This window comes from Propithecus coquereli, unplaced genomic scaffold (assembly GCF_000956105.1).
Source record: "Propithecus coquereli isolate 6110/MARCELLA unplaced genomic scaffold, Pcoq_1.0 Scaffold79, whole genome shotgun sequence".
NCBI lineage: Eukaryota > Metazoa > Chordata > Mammalia > Primates > Indriidae > Propithecus > Propithecus coquereli.
In genome coordinates this window covers 2919010-2936993 of record NW_012154062.1, presented here as the reverse complement: position 1 = coordinate 2936993, position 17984 = coordinate 2919010, and the positions used below count along the sequence as shown (strand labels likewise).

General features: G+C 49.8%; 1 protein-coding gene across 1 annotated transcript in view; it reads right to left on the bottom strand.

The window, feature by feature from the left end:
• Nucleotides 1-14162: 14162 nt before the first annotated feature.
• ATP6V1B2 (ATPase, H+ transporting, lysosomal 56/58kDa, V1 subunit B2) overlaps nucleotides 14163-17984 on the bottom strand; it is a 22577-nt gene continuing 18755 nt past the window's right edge. The window contains exons 11-13 of the mRNA XM_012662916.1: nucleotides 17820-17874; nucleotides 17547-17715; nucleotides 14163-15594 (exon numbers count right to left, since the gene is read on the bottom strand). Coding sequence (XP_012518370.1) covers nucleotides 15455-15594; nucleotides 17547-17715; nucleotides 17820-17874 — 364 coding nt within the window. The 3' untranslated portion in view covers nucleotides 14163-15454. The remainder of the gene's footprint in view (nucleotides 15595-17546; nucleotides 17716-17819; nucleotides 17875-17984) is intronic.

Genomic DNA, 17984 nt, shown 5'->3' with positions numbered 1-17984 from the left:
TCCTTCCTCCCGATGAGACTGCCCCACGGAGAGAGAGAGAAAGGGGCTGGCTGCCCCTCCCCAGGGCCCAGCACTCTGCCCGCAGGACCTTGCCTGGGAAGAAGCGGGTGCCAGGCCCAGCGGCGGACACTCGGACACGGAGCCTGTGCACCACTGTGGGGTGATGGCACCTCCACCCACAGGAGAGTGCAGCCTTCTTCACGTCTCTGTGGCCCCGCCCCAGGCCCTCCCTGGGAAGTCTTCCCAGGCCCTGCCCAACATCCCACATGGCAAATGCCCTCCCTGGGCTGCCACCAGCCCAAGGCCCTGGGGTGGTCCAAGGTGGCTCCAGAATGCAAGTGTCCTGTTTCCCAGTGACCTCACCTTCCTGTGGGTTTTCTTCCCTTCCCCATCCAAAAGCATCTTCACTGTTCTTGGACCACGCCAGACTCCGCCTCTCTGGAAGGAGGCTCAGAACAGCGAGGGCCCCAGGTCACGGTGGGCTCGCTGCCCTTCCCTCTGGGCGTTCCGGCTGGCACACCTGCCCACTCAGCTCCCCAAAGGATGCCTGGCCTGAAAACGCTCCGGCTGTGTGCAAAGAGAACGCGCCATTCAGCACCACCTCACCCAGGAGGGGACTCTGCCTCTGGGCCTTGGAATGACCAGGCTCTCAGGGGGCACCCTCCGGGGCAGCTTCTAGGTGCCAGGCGCACTCAGCCCCCACGGGCACCAAGCTCATATGGGGCTGGGAGTGGTGGCATCTCCCTGAGAGGTACTCACGGAGCCTCTTGTCACTGGTGCCAGCGTGGACCATCTCTTAGGTGAGAGGGTTGCCCCAGTGTGAGCCAGGCTGGCTGTCGGAGGAGTGGCTTCGGCAGAAGGGTGTCCCTGTGGGCTCTGAGTCCTCCCCCGCTGCTGCCAGGACAGGAGGCTGCGCCGCCCGGGCCAGTGGGCCTGGTCTCCTCACCTGTCAGCAGGTGGCCCTCGCGCTGTGCCTGCTGGGAAAGCTGGAACCCTCGGCAGTGGCGAGCTCCGGATGGACTGGCATTTGGAAGAAGATGTATATAGTTATTTTTCTCTTCGTTGTTTCCTGTTTGGCTTGGTTTGCTTTTGACAGCTTCATTCGATTTTATTTTTGATGTCACTTTTTGGCCATGTAAACTATTTCTGGTAATTTTATGTTTTTATTTATGAATAAAGAATGCCATTTCTCATGCCCTCCGGAGCCACGTCTGTCTGCCCACGCCACCCCGAGATCCCCTCGCTGCAGCGTGGCGGCTCCTTGGGACTCTCCCTTTGGAACAAGGTGGGTGATGCCCCCTTTTCGCCCGCGAGGGAGGTGATGCAGGTGGCGCCGGGCAGTGGGGAAGTGTGGGCCCCGGGGTCAGAGAGACGTCAGGCTGGCTCTGCCCTCCCCCAACCCCGGGACCTTACCCGGGAAATGGAGGAAAGGGGGCCGAGGGGTGGTCCCTGCAGAGTTGGGGGGTCCTCCCCAAAAGAGAGGCCCTCCCCACCCAAACCTCACACCTCTCCCGTCTCACCCCGCCGGCTGCCGCCTCGCCAGCCAACTCCTGTTCCATCACATATGGCCTCATTGGCAGGAGACCAGAGTGGCTATTGTTGCCACTGCCCCAGGGTCCCCTGGCGGGGAGGGGGTGTCACCGCAGTGGCCATCTGCCCGGCCTTCTTGGTACCAGCCCGCCTGGTTCACCTTGACAAACATTCCCTGCTGCCCTGGGCTCAGATCCTGGCCTCTGAGGACTTCTGCTCAGGTGGCAGGAAACAGAAGGGATGTGTTAAGAAGGAATTAAAAAAACAAGGCAGCCTGTGGAGCACGTAAGGGGCAGGCGACAGTGGCTCCGAGTGGGGGACGGTGCCAGGCAGGAGAGGACTGCGGACAAACGTGCGTGGGACCTACGGGGAGAAGAGAGGAAGGAGAAGAGAGAAGCATGTGCCCTGTCCCCATGGCACAGTGAGGCCCCCTGCCTGCCCGTGGAGGTGACAGGAGCGGCATGGGGTAGGAGGCAGAGAGGCGGGAAGGTTGGGGCACAGTGGCCCCAGTGTCCAAGGGGGGTCGGACAGCCGAGAAGTGAGCCCACCTCTGGAAGCCCCAGCCTTTGGGGCAAGGGGTCACGTCAGACCTCTGGTAACCCCTTCCCAGTTGGTCTTCCTCCTAGACCCGGCCCCAGGCTGATAACCTCAGCCAGGACTGGGCTGGCGGGGAGAGGGCGGGGGCGCAGGAAGTTGACTGTGGCTGTTTGGGGACGTCCAGGAGCCAGTGCCCTGCCGAGAGCAGCCCAGCTGCAGGGAGCCTGCGCGTGGCCTCATCTCACTCTCCCAGGCGTCAGCCCCAGAAGCTGGCCCAGCCCCCGTTTGGCCGCACCAGGTGCCCGGTGCCGGGGAGGAGAGGACTCTGCCCGGAAGTCAGACTTCCAGGGGCTCTGGGTCACTTCTCCCAATTGGCCTGGAGCAAACCCCTAGACCTCCAGGGTGATCCCAGAGGGACTGGGCTGCCTGGGAGGCCACCCCAGACAGGAAATGGCAGAGAAGGTGGCCATTTCCAGGCCATTGTGCTGCACAAGGGAGAGAGAAAGGGCCATGACAAAGGGAGGCCTGGGAGGGCTCAGGCTCTGGACTCACAGCCCCGCGAGGAGGCCGGTGCTGTCGCTGGACCCCTTCAGCACCTGGGACGGAGGCCGGCTGTGGCAGGCCCGGGGGAGGGGGGCGGCGGGGTCCCCTGCTTTGTGGCCCTGCTTTCTCTCAGAGGCACAGAGAAGAAGGGAGGCAGCCACTCCAGCCCCTATGGGAAGGCACATCGACCCTGCAACCCAGCGCGTGACACTTAAGTGTCACCCCATTCCACAGACACCCTGAACAACTGGAGACTTGCCAAGGGTCACCTGCCCCCCGAGCTAGTGACATTAGAACAATGCTTCTCTTTCCTCCTGGCTGTGTTCCAATCTGCATCATCTGCTGAGGTAGACGGGACAGGCAAGGAGGGAGACAAAGCAACACCACTCAGCCCCACTGAGATGCCACCAGCACCTGCCAGCCTGGTTGAGGGGCAGGGGGCTGCGTTCCACAAAGTAGCTTCCATCCCCGGGGAAGGGGAGGATGGTGGAAGGTTTGACTAGAGCTGTTCAGGTGAGGTGGGAGGGGCCTGGATTGTGGGTGGGGATATAAACCCACCCTTGGATCCCAGCAGCCTTCCTGTGACCATGAGGTCACCCAAGGCGTCTTACAGCACACGGCACCGCCAGTTTGTTGAGGTCATTATGACCTCATCTCGCAGAGGGCCACAGCAATGGCAACTTTGCAGCAGGGGACAGAGAGCCGGCTGCAAGGCCTGTGCTCCGGGCCACCGTGCCCAGGTCCCCTGTTCCTCCCAGGAGGGCAGGCACCTGCTGCTGACTCATAGGCATGGAAGGGGCTGAAACACATCTTCCTTTGTGGTTCTCCCCAGACTGTAAGCTCCCTGAGGGTGCTAATTTCTTTGAATCCCCAAACACCGAGCAGCAGGAGAGGCACCCAAAGGAAATCTGCATTTGCTGAGCAGGGTGGGAGAGCTGGCGGGAGCGTTTGCCGTCTGGCCCAGAAGACACAACACACGCAATTAGGACAGGAGGCGGCTGTGCTGGCAGAGGGGAGCCCTGCAGGGAGGGGAATGGATCTGGGTGGAGGAGGAGTGATCTTTGCTTCTAGTCCAATCTTCCTTCTATCCCATGACGTAGCTTCAGGGTCCTGGTCACACCTTAATTACCGGTGGGGCTTAATTATGGGGGCGGATGGAGGAGGGGGATGGGGAGTGGATGGGGGGAGGGAGGACCAGTGCTGGTTACCCCAACTACAAAAGACTGCTCGGGGTGTCATCAGACTATAGCGAGGTCCTTGTGACACTTGGCCGAACAGTTCCAGGGGTGACTGGTTTCCTAGGGCTGCCATAACAAGCCCCACACCTGGGTGGCTTAAACAACAGAAATTTGTTCTCCCACAGTTCTGGAGGCTGGAAGTCCAAGATCAAGGTGCTGGAGAAGCCACGCCCTCTCTGAAGGCTCCGGGGAGGGTCCCCCTTGTCCCTCCCATCTCCTGGCAGCCCTGGGTGTTCCTTGGCTCCTGGCAGCGTCGCTCCAGTCTCTGCCTGTCTGCACGTGGCTGTCTTCTCCCCGTGTCCCGTGTCTTCATGGGCATTTCTCCTCTCTGTGTCTCTCTCTTCTTCTAAGGACACCAGTCCTTTGGATTAGGGGCCACTTCATCTTAACTAATTCCATCTGCGGTGACCCTGTTTCCAAATGAGGTCACATTCTAAAGTCCTGGGGTTAGGCCGTCAATATATCTTTTGGGGACACAGGTGGACCCATGACAAGTGGCACTGGGAGGACTGAGATGAGGGCGCAAACGCAGAGCGGGGTCTTGCTAAACGCTGGAGTCCCTCCTGCCGGGTCCAGACCAGAACAGACCGCATCACGAGGAGACCTGCCAGACAGAGGAGGGTCGGGGCGTGTCTAGCAAGGGCAGGGGAACTCCTGGGGGTTGTTTAAACCGCCCTCTGTTAAGAAGGGGGTGGGGCCGGGATGGGTAACTCACTCAAAGCTACTTGATTTTCCCCAGAATAGACCCAGGTCCCAAGAGTGAGGCGCTGGGGCCTGTCCCCCTTTGAAGTGCAAATGCAGGCCCTGCGGTGCAGTGCTCCCGGAATAATCAGTGCCTGGCATCTGCTGCTCCTGCCCCACCGGCAGTGCGACCCACCAGCTGCTCCGTTCTCTGGGTGCCCCTCTGGCTGCAGTCAGGCTGGAAGATCAGGCCCCAGGCAGACCCTGTAATCACTGCTCAGCGAGGAGGGGGCATTAAGAAAACAGAGTGTTTAATGTGCGGGGTGGCAGCTGCGGCCCAGTCTCCCCGTGTGCTCAGATACCTGCTGTCCCCGCTGGGCCGAGGTGTGGGGGAGGGGCGGCACGGCAGCCTTTGTTTGACCACGGCCGACTTCCAGGAGCCCAAGGCACTGCAGGAGGAGGAAGGGACATTTGGTGGTCTTGATAATGATCGGCAGGTGACCTTGGTGATAAGATGTGCAGCCCAGGCTCCCCTGTGGCAGAGGGGGCCCAGCTGGCTGCTCCAGGCTTCACTGTGTGGCTCCACCTCAAAGCCCAGGGCTTCCCCACAAGAGAGGTCAACGCCAGCACCCCAGACAAGAGGGTTCTGCTCCAAAAGCTGGGCTTGGGAACCAGACAGAGCAGATACGGTGACTGCTGCTGGCCCTCCGTGCTCTATAGGGCTTTGGTCCAGTTATGCAACTGGAGCCTCAGTTTTCCCATCTGTGAAATAGGAATAACACTGCTTGCTGCATGGGTCCTTCTGGGGTCGGCATTAGAATGTGTATGCAAAAACCTATCAAAAATACTCAACACACGCTTGCTTTCCCCACTGGGCCCAAGGAACCTCTGGAAAGGTTTCGGTCCTGGCACCACGCCCTGGAAGGGGGGCGAGGTGAAGTGACAGAAAACATCACGGAGTGCCCTCATGGCATCCTCAGTGCTGAGACCCTGCTCGAGAAGGGACGGCTTCCTTCCTTCTTCCTGCCTCCACCTCCTCTGGCCACTTCACCACTCGGCCACTTGCCTTTTTCAGGCCCCCGTGTGGCAGCCCTGCCTTGGCTGCAGTGACACAAGGCCATGGTCCTTGAGCAGCCCCCAGCCTGAGGGAGACAGGCTGTGCAAGGCCCACCAGGCGAGTGCTGTAGAGATCAGCCAGGACCAAACCCTGGGTGGCAGCACCCAGGGCCACAGCGGGGAAGTGGCCCTCTCTCCCAGGCACACTCAGCTGCTGCCTGGGGACTGTGCCCAGGGCTGCTCCTCGGGGAAGGGCATCCTTGCTTGGAGGGAACCAGGCTGTGCCTCTGGAGCCTGCAGAGGAAAGGCTTCCTGGAGCTGGCACCTGCTCCTTGTACCTTCCCGGACCCCTCGGGGACGTGAGTCCTGACCAGCAGCAGGGAAAGCCCCTGGGGGCTCTGGAGAGGAGCTGTTGCAATTGGGACGGCACAGAGCAGCCCAGACCGCGTGGCTAAAACAACAGAAACGTATTTGCTCCCAGGTCTGGAGGCCCGAACACCAAGGTGTAAAAATTAAGTCCATCATGAAGGTGTCAGCAGAGTTGGTTCTGGTGGTTTGTGGCAATCTCGGGCATCCTTCGGGTCACAGCAGCGTCATCCCATCCTCACATGGCACTGTCCCTGTGCCTCTGTCTGCACGTGGGCTTCTTTTCATAAGGACACCAGTCATATTGGAGTGGAAGCTGACCTCATCTTAACTAATTATATCTACAAACGATCCTCTTTCCAAATAAGGCAGTGTCGTGGGTACTGGCAGATTAGGACTTCCACAGATGAATTATTTTGAGAAAGGGGACACCATTCAACTCATAACTGGGCTTAAAGCTAGAACAGGCTTTTGGCCAGAGAGCAGCATCCTCCTGATAATAGTTCCCAAAGCTGGGGCAGGAGAGCTTTCCAGTGTGACTTACCCCGGAGAAGACAGGGAAACTGGGGCGCTTGGGACCCAGGACCCTGGGGCAGGGAGGAGGTGGCCCTCCCAGAACAGTCACTGCCTTGCACCTGCCTGTCTGCCGCTTGGGGAGAACTGGAGGATCCATCTTTGGGCTTTGTCTTCAGATAGTGCGGAACTACTACTAGAAGTTTTCCCGCAAGCCGACTTGGAGCTCAGTGATTTAACGCAAGCTGGAGAGAGAAATGGCTTAGCACAGTGGTTGTGGCTCTGCCTCTGCGGGGAACTGCCCGGGTAAAGCCCCGCGCGGCCCACAGGCTGCTGACAGTCTCCTTACGACCCTTCCTCATCTGTCAATCAGCCAAACTAGCTGTGCCCACTCCCAAGGGTTGGTTTGATAATTAAATGATTCCTGCAAACGTTGGGATCACTGCCCGGCACGTAGTAAATGCAGGAATTCCAGCCCCGCAGGGGAGGGACACCCTAAAGAGAACACAGAAGGTAACTTTAGGCGTAGGATTGTTGGGAATACAGAGACAGACCAGAGCAGGGCTGGAAAGAGGGCAGGGGGCAAGGAGGTGCCAGGAGTGCAGAGGCCTCCCTCCGCCCCACATGCATGGGGACCTGTGCACCCGCCCGCGCCTTCTCGTTCCCCGCCGTCCACTGCCACCTGCTGGCAACTTGTGGAAACGCAGCAAGAGTCACAAGGATTTTCCCCCACCCCAAGCTTAGTTTTACTTTTATAACAGGATTAAAAGTACCACTGCTGCCCCTTTAGACACACAGACTCCCTTGCATGTGGCTAGTCTAAGTTTCCCCAAATAGCGTGCTGGCTGACGTGGACCTCAAACTTAGGAGGGCTTTAAGCGGAGTCGGTGATGGTGGAGGATGGTGGGGCCTCTTTTCCCTGTTCAGCCAAGCCGTCCCAGAGCAGGCTTCAGGGAAGAGTCAGTCCTCTCTGGGCCCATAAAAGATCTCTAGAGGAGACGTTTCAGCTTCTGCTTGAAATGAGGCTTCCCCATACCACAGCCTCCAAGAGACCCGGACTGACCTGGCCAACTCCAAAGCGTGTGACTGTCAGTTTGACCGGGAACCCGAGGGTGTGGAGCTGGGGTAAGGATATGTAAAATGATACGACGTCCCGCGTCCCACTGCCTTCCCTCCAGGGATACTGGGCACAGGCATGGCACATTGGCCCCACGCCAAATCTGAGATCCTGGGATTTACAAATCATGGGGCTTCCTCCACCCATTTGGGGGTCTTGAAATAAACCTATCTTTGCAAAGTACAAGACTAGGTCCTGGGTTTCCAGAAGAAATTCAAATGGCTAAAAGGGTTGGGAATTCTTTGGTAACTTGGTTTACTTTAGCAAATGTAATGGTGTACGTTTTAATGCCTTAAATTTGCAAAGTTTTTTCCCCTATGGTGTATAAGTCAGGATAGTGGTTTCCCTGGGTAGAAAGGGGGGACGGTTGGAACCTGGAAGGGGACATGATGGGGACTTCTGAGGTGCTGGAAATGTCCTGTCTAGTGAATTGGGTCTAGTTTCACAGGTGTGTTCACTTTGTGAAAACTCATCAAGCTATCACATTAACAATTTTGTGCAGTTTTCTATATATTTAATAGAAAATTTTTCTTAAATTTATTTTTTTTTTAACAAGAAAGAACACCTAGTGCTAGTGAGGGTGCAATGAAATGATGGTGGCACCAAAAGTGTCATAAACTTTTTTACAGCAGTGGTGCCAATGTAAGCCAAGAGCTTTAGTAGTGCTCATATCCTTTGTCCTATACTTTTGAAAACATCTTAACTATACCAGAATATAGACAAATATTTACGTACCGATGATTACCGCTATGTAAAGTTGAAAATATTGTAAGTGGTAAATAATAGAGAAAATATGGTATATTTATGATAAAGTATTATATAGTCATTAAACTGAATGCTTAATAAGTGCAGTCTCCCATGCAATTAAGTAAAAAGGCAGAATGCAAAATTTATGTGTTTTTAGTTTCAATTGTATTAAAGTCCTTGGAGTCTCACTGTAAATAAAGGTCTTTTTTTTTTAAAAAAAAGGCATTAAATATATCTTTAAAAGCTCAGCAAATAAGCTAGAAGTTACTTGCTTCCCAAACAAACTAGATTCTTTGGCATGAAAAAAAAATCACCCCCACACACTGCCAGCAGGAATATAAAATGGTATGACCACTTTAGTAAATAGTTTGGTATTTTTCAAAAGGCTAAATATAGAGTTACTATATGACCCAGCAATTCCACTCCCAGGTATACATACCCAAGAGAAACGAAACATATGTCCACACAAAGACTTGGACATGAATGTTCATGGCGGCATTATTCACAATGGCCCCAAGGTGGAAACAGCCCAAATGTCCATCAACCAATGGATGGATATATAACACGTCATATATTCATATAATGGACTATCATTCGGTAATAAAAAGAAATGAAGCATGATACGTGCTCCAACACGGACGAACCCTGAAAACATCATGCCGAGAGAAGCCAGACACAAAGAACCACACACTGTACGATTCCATTGATGTGAAATAGCCAGAATAGGCAAATCCATAGACACCGAACGATTAGCAGTTGCCTGGGATCGGTGGGGCTGGGGAGAAATGGAGAGAGGCTTCTAATGGGGACAAGATTTTTTGGGAGAGCATGAAAATGTTATAAAATTGATTGTGGTGATGGTTGTACGACTCTATGACTGTATTAAAAACCACTGAATGGCACTTAAGGGGTGAATTGGATGGCGTGTGACTTATATTGCAATAAAGCTGTTATTTAAACACGTGCATGCGTGCACACGCACACAGACACGCACACGGCATGACCCTCCTCCTGCTCCGCCTTCGGTGGTTCATGGCACATTCGGTGCTTCAGTCATGATCTATTAGAGCAGAATCTCCTGTGACTCAGACTATGCAGACTGAATCTGCTATTAAATTTCTATCTGCCAGCCCTTATTGGCTTAGAACCTAAGTCTTTCACATTCACGGTTTTGTATCTTTCAGAATCCTTAGCAGAACGCATGGGTAACTCCCTGGTATTTTCACAGGTTGTCGAAGCTCTTAGGAGTTAAGTCACCTGGGCCCCATCTCTCTCTGGATGGCCCGGAAAAGAGCGCACAAACCTTCCAGCCCTGCCCCTGCCTTCCGGTGCAGGTGGGGGCTTCTAGCTAGGCCCATACTTAGGCCTGGTCTCCTTCCCCCTCAACCCTCCCACCGGATTCAGCCTTGCCGCGCGGGTTCCTGCCGTCTCACAGTGGGAACGGGAGGCAGGAAGCTCAGGAAGCAGCAGGATGGATGGAGGATGGCTTCCCAGTGTCCTCAACTCTCCCTGAGGTTTTGATCAAAGCGGCTGAAGGAGACAGCAGCGGACCCACGAGAAGAAAGGGGCTTCTAAGAAGTACTGTTAAGGGTCCATAACTTCCCTCAGGGTACACATAAGTTAAGACATTCAAACAAAAGTTATTTGTTGCTTCGAAATTATTTTTGGTTACACAAACTTTGTTGTTTAACTGACACTACTCAGATTAAACCACATGGCTCACTGTTTTGTAAGTATATGTATTGAAAGTTTGTAGCTTTAAAGACATCTCTTCTTGACATGATTCATAATCTTATATAAATGGTCTTCGGGAGACAGGAGCCAGAATTGCTCTGCGCTTTGGTTTAAGAAGATAGGAGGGGCTGGACGCAGTGGCTCACGCCTGTAATCCTGGCTCTCTGGGAGGCCGAGGCAGGCGGATTGTTTGAGCTCAGCAGTTCGAAACCAGCCTGAGCAAGAGCGAGACCCTGTCTCTACTAAAATTAGAAAGAAATTAATTGGACAACTAAAAATATACAGAAAAAATGAGCTGGGCATGGTGGCACATGCCTGTAGTCCCAGCTACTCGGGAGGCTGAGGCAGGAGGATCGCTTGAGCCCAGGAGTTTGAGGTTGCTGTGAGCTAGGCTGACGCCACGGCACTCTAGCCTGGGCAACACAGTGAGACTCTGTCTCAAAAAAAAACAAAACAAAACAAAAACAAGATAGGAGGGCAAAGCCAGCTGGTAAAGTCATGATCGTTGAGGGGTTCCTTACAAAAATGTTAACAGTTTCCTCTGCGTGGTAGGATTAGGGTATTCTTTTCTTTGTACTTACCTGCACTTTTCAAGTTTTATTTGTACAATGAATGAAGTAAACCATTAATGAAACTTCCTTAGAGTCAGGGTTATACCTGCGTGCTACCGAATATCAGATCCTGGGGAAAAGTACAATGGACGCAGAAAACAGAATGTCTTAGCTCAGAGCTCATTGGAGTTTCCAATACCCAAGCTTGGGGTCAGAGTTGGTCCCAAAGCCCACGTTCAGTACTTGAGGGCTTCCAGTTCCAGCTACCTCCTTGGGACAGGCCTTCATACTCATGGGCTGAGGCTCTACATTTTGGAGAAGACCTTCTTTTATGGACAGCATAAATGTAAGAACAGAATTACAAAGATCCCTATGCCAGAAGGCTAGATCTGGATTCTAATCCTGTTCCGTTACTGAAGAGGTGAATAACTCCTTTACCCGTTAAGTGAGGGATGGTTAAGGGAACTAGGAATATTTAGACCGAAGATGATTTAGAAAAAGTGGCAACTATCATCAAGATGGCAGCAGGTTGTCACCTGGGAGAGCCCTGGGGGACAGGCCAAGGGCAGCACTCGGTGAAGTTAGAGCGAGGCAAGTTTTACCTGATTTAGGAAGAACATTCCATTGAAGATGTCCATCCTGGAATGGACTGCCTCCTGAGACATTCCCGCCATCCCCAGAAGCTGGATCTCACTGTTCCAGATGCTCGAAAGGCCCTTCGGTTATCCGGAGAGGGCTGGACCAGGTCATCTCTGCCATCTCTAACCCAGCCTTCCCGATTCCACAGTCCAGGGCTCTTCTCACTGATTCCAGTTTGTTTTGGCTTATTTTTATTGGAGCATGTTCTCCTATAGCCCCCAGGCTGACATGTAGCTCCAGAAAAAAGTATTTGATTCAGCGAATCGTTGATTGCCCTGGCACCGAGCTGGAAGTGTTTCCACCTCGGGAACTCAATGTTCAGCCAGTGTGGCTGCTCGGGGGCTGCTGCCCTCTTGTGGAAATGAAGAAAACTGCTGAGAAAAGTTATCCAGATGCGTTTCGAGGCTCTTCTCTGCACACACGCCCCCGACTTACCTCCCTCCAAAATCTTAACTTTTTCATGTGAGCCCTGAAGTTCCTGACTTCAGCCTGTCAGGGCCTTTGGTTTACATTCACATTATCATTATGTCCCCTAAAATACCGGATTGGAACTCTAGCCACATACAAAATCCTGGTTTCTAGAGAGGTCAGAATTTGAGGACACCATTCTGACGTAGGGAGTGGCCTTTGGATGTTAATCTAGTACTTTGGAGAGAGCACTAGACTAAAGACCCAGATTCTAGCCCATGTTCTGCCATTCCCTATGTGACCAAGTCATTTTTTATTAATTTTTTAAAAAGAATCTGCGGGGAAGGGGCTGCATGACCGCTGCTATCTGAAATGCTATAATTTATTAAATTTATAAAATGCACTAGGAGTTTGGAGATGAAATTCTTGGGAGAAAAGTGGTATATCACATGTGCAATACTTACACAGCTGCTAACCACAGCCAACAGCCCTGTGCTTTATTCCGGGCTCAGTACCCTCAGGCTCCTGCAAAGGAGACTGGCCAACCCCCGATAATGCTCATCTGTGCCTCCAGCCTCAGAGACAGCCACAACCAGATGCTTTGTTTGTTCCCTAAATAGGAGCTACGGCAGACTGATCAGGGAGGGCTCAACAATTCCCAGCTTGCCCACGTCTGAAAATATTTAATACATCTTCTGGGCAGGCTGGGCCACTCTTGCTGAGGATACGATGCGCTGTGGCCCACGAGTGACTGGAAGTGATTTCTGTTTCCAGCCATCAGTCACCTGCTCCACGTTGCCCCTCAGGGCTTCACACGGACGAGGGGCAGCTAAGGACACCACACGGTTAACCTGGGCACCGGGCAGGTGTTCAACCCCAAACTGGAAAACGGTTTGGATACAGTTAAAAGCTGAGGAAGCAGCATGACTTTCGTTAAAAAAAAAAACCCATTTCCTTATACTTCAGCTTTCCCACAAAAGATAATTTTCCCTCAAGAGCTGCCTTGCTAAGTTTTTCTTATTGTAGTCTCTAAATGACATTTTCAGTTTAGTCCGGAGAACTATTTTTTGCTGGCCCCTAATACTGAATTAAGCTAACTTTCTCTTACTAAACAGAAAATTCCAAAAGCAGACGATGTTTTGTTGACCTCAGAAAACTTGCATCCCACACTTGCTGAAAATAAAACATCTTAGTGAGGTATTTATTACATTAGTCTGAAAACGTTTTTTTCACTCACATGCAATCTCACACACTGAAGTGACAGTCAACTGCAAGCAATAAATGTTTAATGAGTCATTTAGTCAGCCTGATCTTTGAAGATACTGTCTTTTTAACTGGTCCCTTAAAAAAAAATTAGGTCTTATAGCTGGTATAAAAAGGCTACCTTAGAAAATGTTTTCATTAAAAAGTTAAGTTACAAACTGAAGAGTGCTACTTAACCAACTAATCCTAAGTGTTAGGTAAGAGTAGTAAGGCAAATCTGTCTTAATAAAGGTTTATGAATAAAAGTCACCTGCTATGGACCACGTAATTGTCTTAGAGTTTTAGATGCAAAATCTCTAGTCCTTGTAACTCTAAAAGGCATATAAGCAGACTCAAATTTATTAAATGACTAAGCAAGGCCATAGGGTTAGTGGCAGAACCAGAAAGAGAACTCAGGTCTACCTAGTACTTTCTATGATTAAGCTTTTTCCTCTACATCTCCTGAAAGCTGCCTTGAACTGAAGAGGTGAGAGAAATGGGAGGTCTCCATGATTCCAAGCCCTGTGCTTTAACCAGGTTTTCTATCTATCTATCTGTTTATTTATTTTTGAGACAGGGTCTTGTTCTGTTACCCAGGCTGGAATGCTGGAATGCCGTGGCATCATCATAGCTCACTGCAACCTCAAACTCCTGGGCTCAAGCAATCCTCCTGCCTCAGCCTCCTGAGTAGCTAGCACTACAAGTACACACCACCACACCTGGCTATTTTTTCTTATTTTTTGTAGAGACGGGGTCTCTTTCTTGCTCAGGCTGGTCTCAAACTCCTGGTCTCAGGTGATCCTCCCACTTCAGCCTCCCAAAGTGCTAGGATTATAGGCGTGAGCCACCACGCCCAACCTAGGTTTTCTTTATATACCAGACATCCATTTAAGGTATTATGGGAAGCAAGTTTTGGCTCTGTTCAATATATTTTTAATTTTATTTTTACCATCTTTCATTCATAGCAGATAAGTTCTGGAGGTCCTGAAAATACTTGAAACAAAGAATGCTACGGAGCACTTGCATTACAGGAACTCTGGGCCCTGAATCCAACTATGGCATGTTGTAATACTATTGCTGAGAAGAGCGTGAAAAAGCAGCCTGGAAGACAGAAGGGTATAAAACATGGGCCACGGCCCTGCAGTACATTGGTTCACAACACCGGTTATGATGCTCAAAACTGAATTGAAGAGATGCATTATTATATATTTAATTCTTGTTGCTTTTCTGATTAGAAGACACAGAGTCACTTCAGGTAACTTCCATTTAATTTAACATTTATTTTCATTTTATATCCAGATATCACATTTTCTACATTAAAATATAATCATGCTGACTCCCCCCACCCCCTAGACCCTCAGAGAAAAAAGTGGAGAACTTTACACAACTTGAAAGATGGAATGCACAGAGTAGGGAAGTTGCTATTGCACCCAAGTCCAAGTAACAAAGAACACAAAGAGACCAAACAGCAGACGGGGCAGAACTGCACAGAAGACAGCTCAGGGCTCACACCAGAGAGGAGCAGAAATTAAAACTCTAAAGCTGTTAAATGCAATCACTTGTGCCACAAGATTACCCTGAAAAGGTAGAGACAGGTCAAAAAGCAGAACCAAATCGGGGATTTTCCAAAGGCTGCTGTCTAACAGAGTTTAAAATATCCATAAACATAAGAGCTTTCATTTCCCACCTTGCCTTCGGCATCTGGTAAACACTTTAGAAACTTAAACCACTGTTAGCACAACAGAATGTAAAATGGATATAGGTTTTTCTTTTTTCTTCTTTTATTGTACCCCAAGCAACAACTCTATTAGCTATTTTAATCACATGATTCCTCTGCATGGGAACCCAGTAAATGTCACCAAGACAAGGCATCTTGCTGCTATCAGGTAAATGCCAGCTGTGCAAAAGTTGCATGATTCTGTGTGTTACTCAGAGGGAGAACTGTTAAGACACATGAGTCCCAATGCATATTACTACATAGGAAAAGGAAACTCCTTTTGCTAATCTATTCACTGTACAGGAAAGAGCAAGTAGACAGTGAAAACCACCTGCTTAGAGCAGCAGCACAGACCCACGGGCACACAACCACCCGAAAGAAAATACCCAGGAAAGAGCCTCTTGGTGGCTCTTCTGAAAGGAGATTTCTTTCAGGCCTGATCTTGCCCCTAATTTAGAGACCAAAGCATTGTAACTTCAGAGTGAAACTCTCCAGGGGGTTGAGAGGTAAGGTCTAAGAGACCCAAATGATGAGGACATTATTGCCTAACTAACTACACCACTATGTACAAATACATACATCGATAAGAAAACTCTATCCCTGCAGCTACTTTAAACAAAGCACTGAAAACCCAGGTTTTATGAATAGGGGATATTTTAAAGTCTGTTAGCAGTTTAAAACATTGCAACACTGGCACAATATGTTACCTATTCTTTGTTTTTAATTACAGGGTAACACGGTAAACTCCAACACAAAAGTGGGGCTGGGGGAGAAAGGAATATAGAAAACAGGACCAGTATTTCACAAGAGGACCAAGCCAGTGAGGAAGCAGCAGCTAATGCTTGGCAGAGTCTCGAGGGTAAAACTCGCTCAGGGTGCTCTGAGGGATTCTCTTCAGCATTTCTTTGGGGAAGATTCGGAGCAGTTGCCAGCCAATGTCCAAAGTCTCATACACAGTGCGATTTTCATAAGGACCTTTAAAAATTGAGATCGAATTAATAAAAGCAAAGGACTTCCAACTTAGCAGTGTTACTCAGTATTTACTGTGTTACATGACTGGCAGTGTGAGCATTAAATACAAAAAAAGGAAAAAGTTAGGACTCTCAAGACTAATTGAGACTGAATGGGGACATGAGGGTATGAACAGAAAGTACCACAGGGATGGGAGGAAAGGAGAGGCCCGTGGGCTGGAGACAGGGAGGAGTCTAGGGGGTGGGGCTGGGGAGTTGATGTGGGCTTTGACAACTCAGTAGGATCCGTGAACAAGAGAAACTAGACTCAATGTTGTGTCCAGAGATCAGTGAGAAAAGCAGTCTCTCTAGAACAAAGGTTTGCACAGAAGAGAAAAGGCTGAATTTGAAGAGACTAGCACGGATGCTTAGAAAGCCCTCAGTGTCAATCGAGCACCTAAACACATGTACAGGCCTGTGGTTTTCAAAGTTGTTGTAACTATTTCTAATAGTAGAATCATCTTCATCCCCCGAATAAATTTTATTGTTCAACACAAGATTCAAGAGTGGCTAGAGTTCTGGGTTCTTTTCTCTAGAGGAAAACTTTACTTTTTAAGGTACTGAGGTTCTGCATTAAAAACAAAACAAAACCAACAATCATGTGTATTTTGGGGATTTTAATATCAATAATGCATTGCATAACAGAAAAGCACGCAAATCCTAAGTGTACAGCCTGAAGCATTATTCCAAAGTAAAAATACATGTTGTAACTACCACTGAAGTCAAGAATAGAATATTACTAGCGTGAGCAGGGGTGACAAGAGAGACCAAACCAAACAGCTGGAAAACCCTACATATGCTATGTAAAGAAAATCATTGTAGGCTGTTTTTAGTAGAGGGACAACCAATAAAATTAATAATAAAGCTGCCCTGGCAATGGTGTACAGGGAGTCAGGAGACTGGTCAAAATGCTGGCAACAGTGGCCAAGGATGATGGGACAAAGGCTGGACCAGGACCTTGAGACTCAGCGTGTGGTCTGATGCAGTGGTCAGAGACCAGCAGCTTCAATATCAACCAGGAACTCAAAGAAATACACAATCTCTGGCCCCAACCAGATCTATTGAATCAGAGTCTGCATTTTAACAAGATCCCCGGTTGAGTCAAAGCATATTAAAGTATGAGAAACACTAGACTAACGTATTATAATGGAGATGAAAACAGAATAGGGTAAGACATTTTAAAGAAAAACATCACAAGTTCACATATAACTGATCACTGGGGAGTAAGTGAAGAAGTTTAAGAATAATACCCAGTTACCGAGCTCGGGTTAATCAGGACAAGAATCATGCCAGAGCAGGCAGAAATTGCAGAGAGCACTGTGGCACTGCTAGACAGGAGCTGAGCTGGGAAAAACCTTTGGTTCTGCCCATACTGAGCCGGAGGGGGTGGTGCCGAAACCACAGCGTCCCCAAGGCAGGTGGAGCTGTGGGAATAGAGCAGTTGAGTCCCCAGCATGGTGAAAAGTCAGTAACGGGAAAAAAGCACAGAAAAACAGTAACTGAGTAGGAGCAGGAAGGTAAGAAACGGGAAAAGGAGATGAAAACAGATGATCAGAAAAGTCCCAAGCCCCCAAAGCCCGCAAAGCCAAAAGAGATGGCTGGTCGAGGAAAAGTCATGAGGAAGGACAAGTGGCAATGAGGGCAGCACAGCAGGCGGCCAGCGGACAGAGGTTTCGGAAGCGCAACGGAGGAAGGAAAAAAATAAGACGGTAGCTAAATAACTGGATAGGCAAGTTAAGATCCTTCCCAAGATGTTCAGAAGGCAGAGAAGGAGCCAGAGGGCTGGGAAGACCTCCTTCTCTAATCAGAGGGATACTGTACAGAGACCAGTGTACATCCTCTCAGAGTGGGAAAGGAGGCTTCAAAACCACATTATGAACCTTTATATGTTAGTAGGAAAAATGACAGTCATCTTACCCTGAGCAATAAAGTTCCTCTCAAACTTCTGCAGAAATTCCAAGTAAAGAAGATCGTCTGAGGTAAGAGCTTCTTCTCCCACTACAGCTTTCATGGCTTGTACATCCTTGCCAATAGCATAGCAGGCATACTGAAGAGAAGACAGGCTTGTATGAGTAGACAGAAGATTCTATAAATGTTAACAGTAATCTGGGATATATAAATGCATTGCTGTAGTTTTCTTCACGAGATACCATGGAAGGAATGTACAAACACAATTCACATAAAGTTCACATGAAAGTACCAGAAGGACTTTATTATTATAAAGCATTCTTCCTCGGAAAGGAGCCTTTAGGCATGCAATACAGAGAGAGACATTAATAACATTTTACAAAAAATATACTTCCTCAATATGTCAATGAGCTTACAATTCATAGAGCATTTGAAATTTAGAACTCC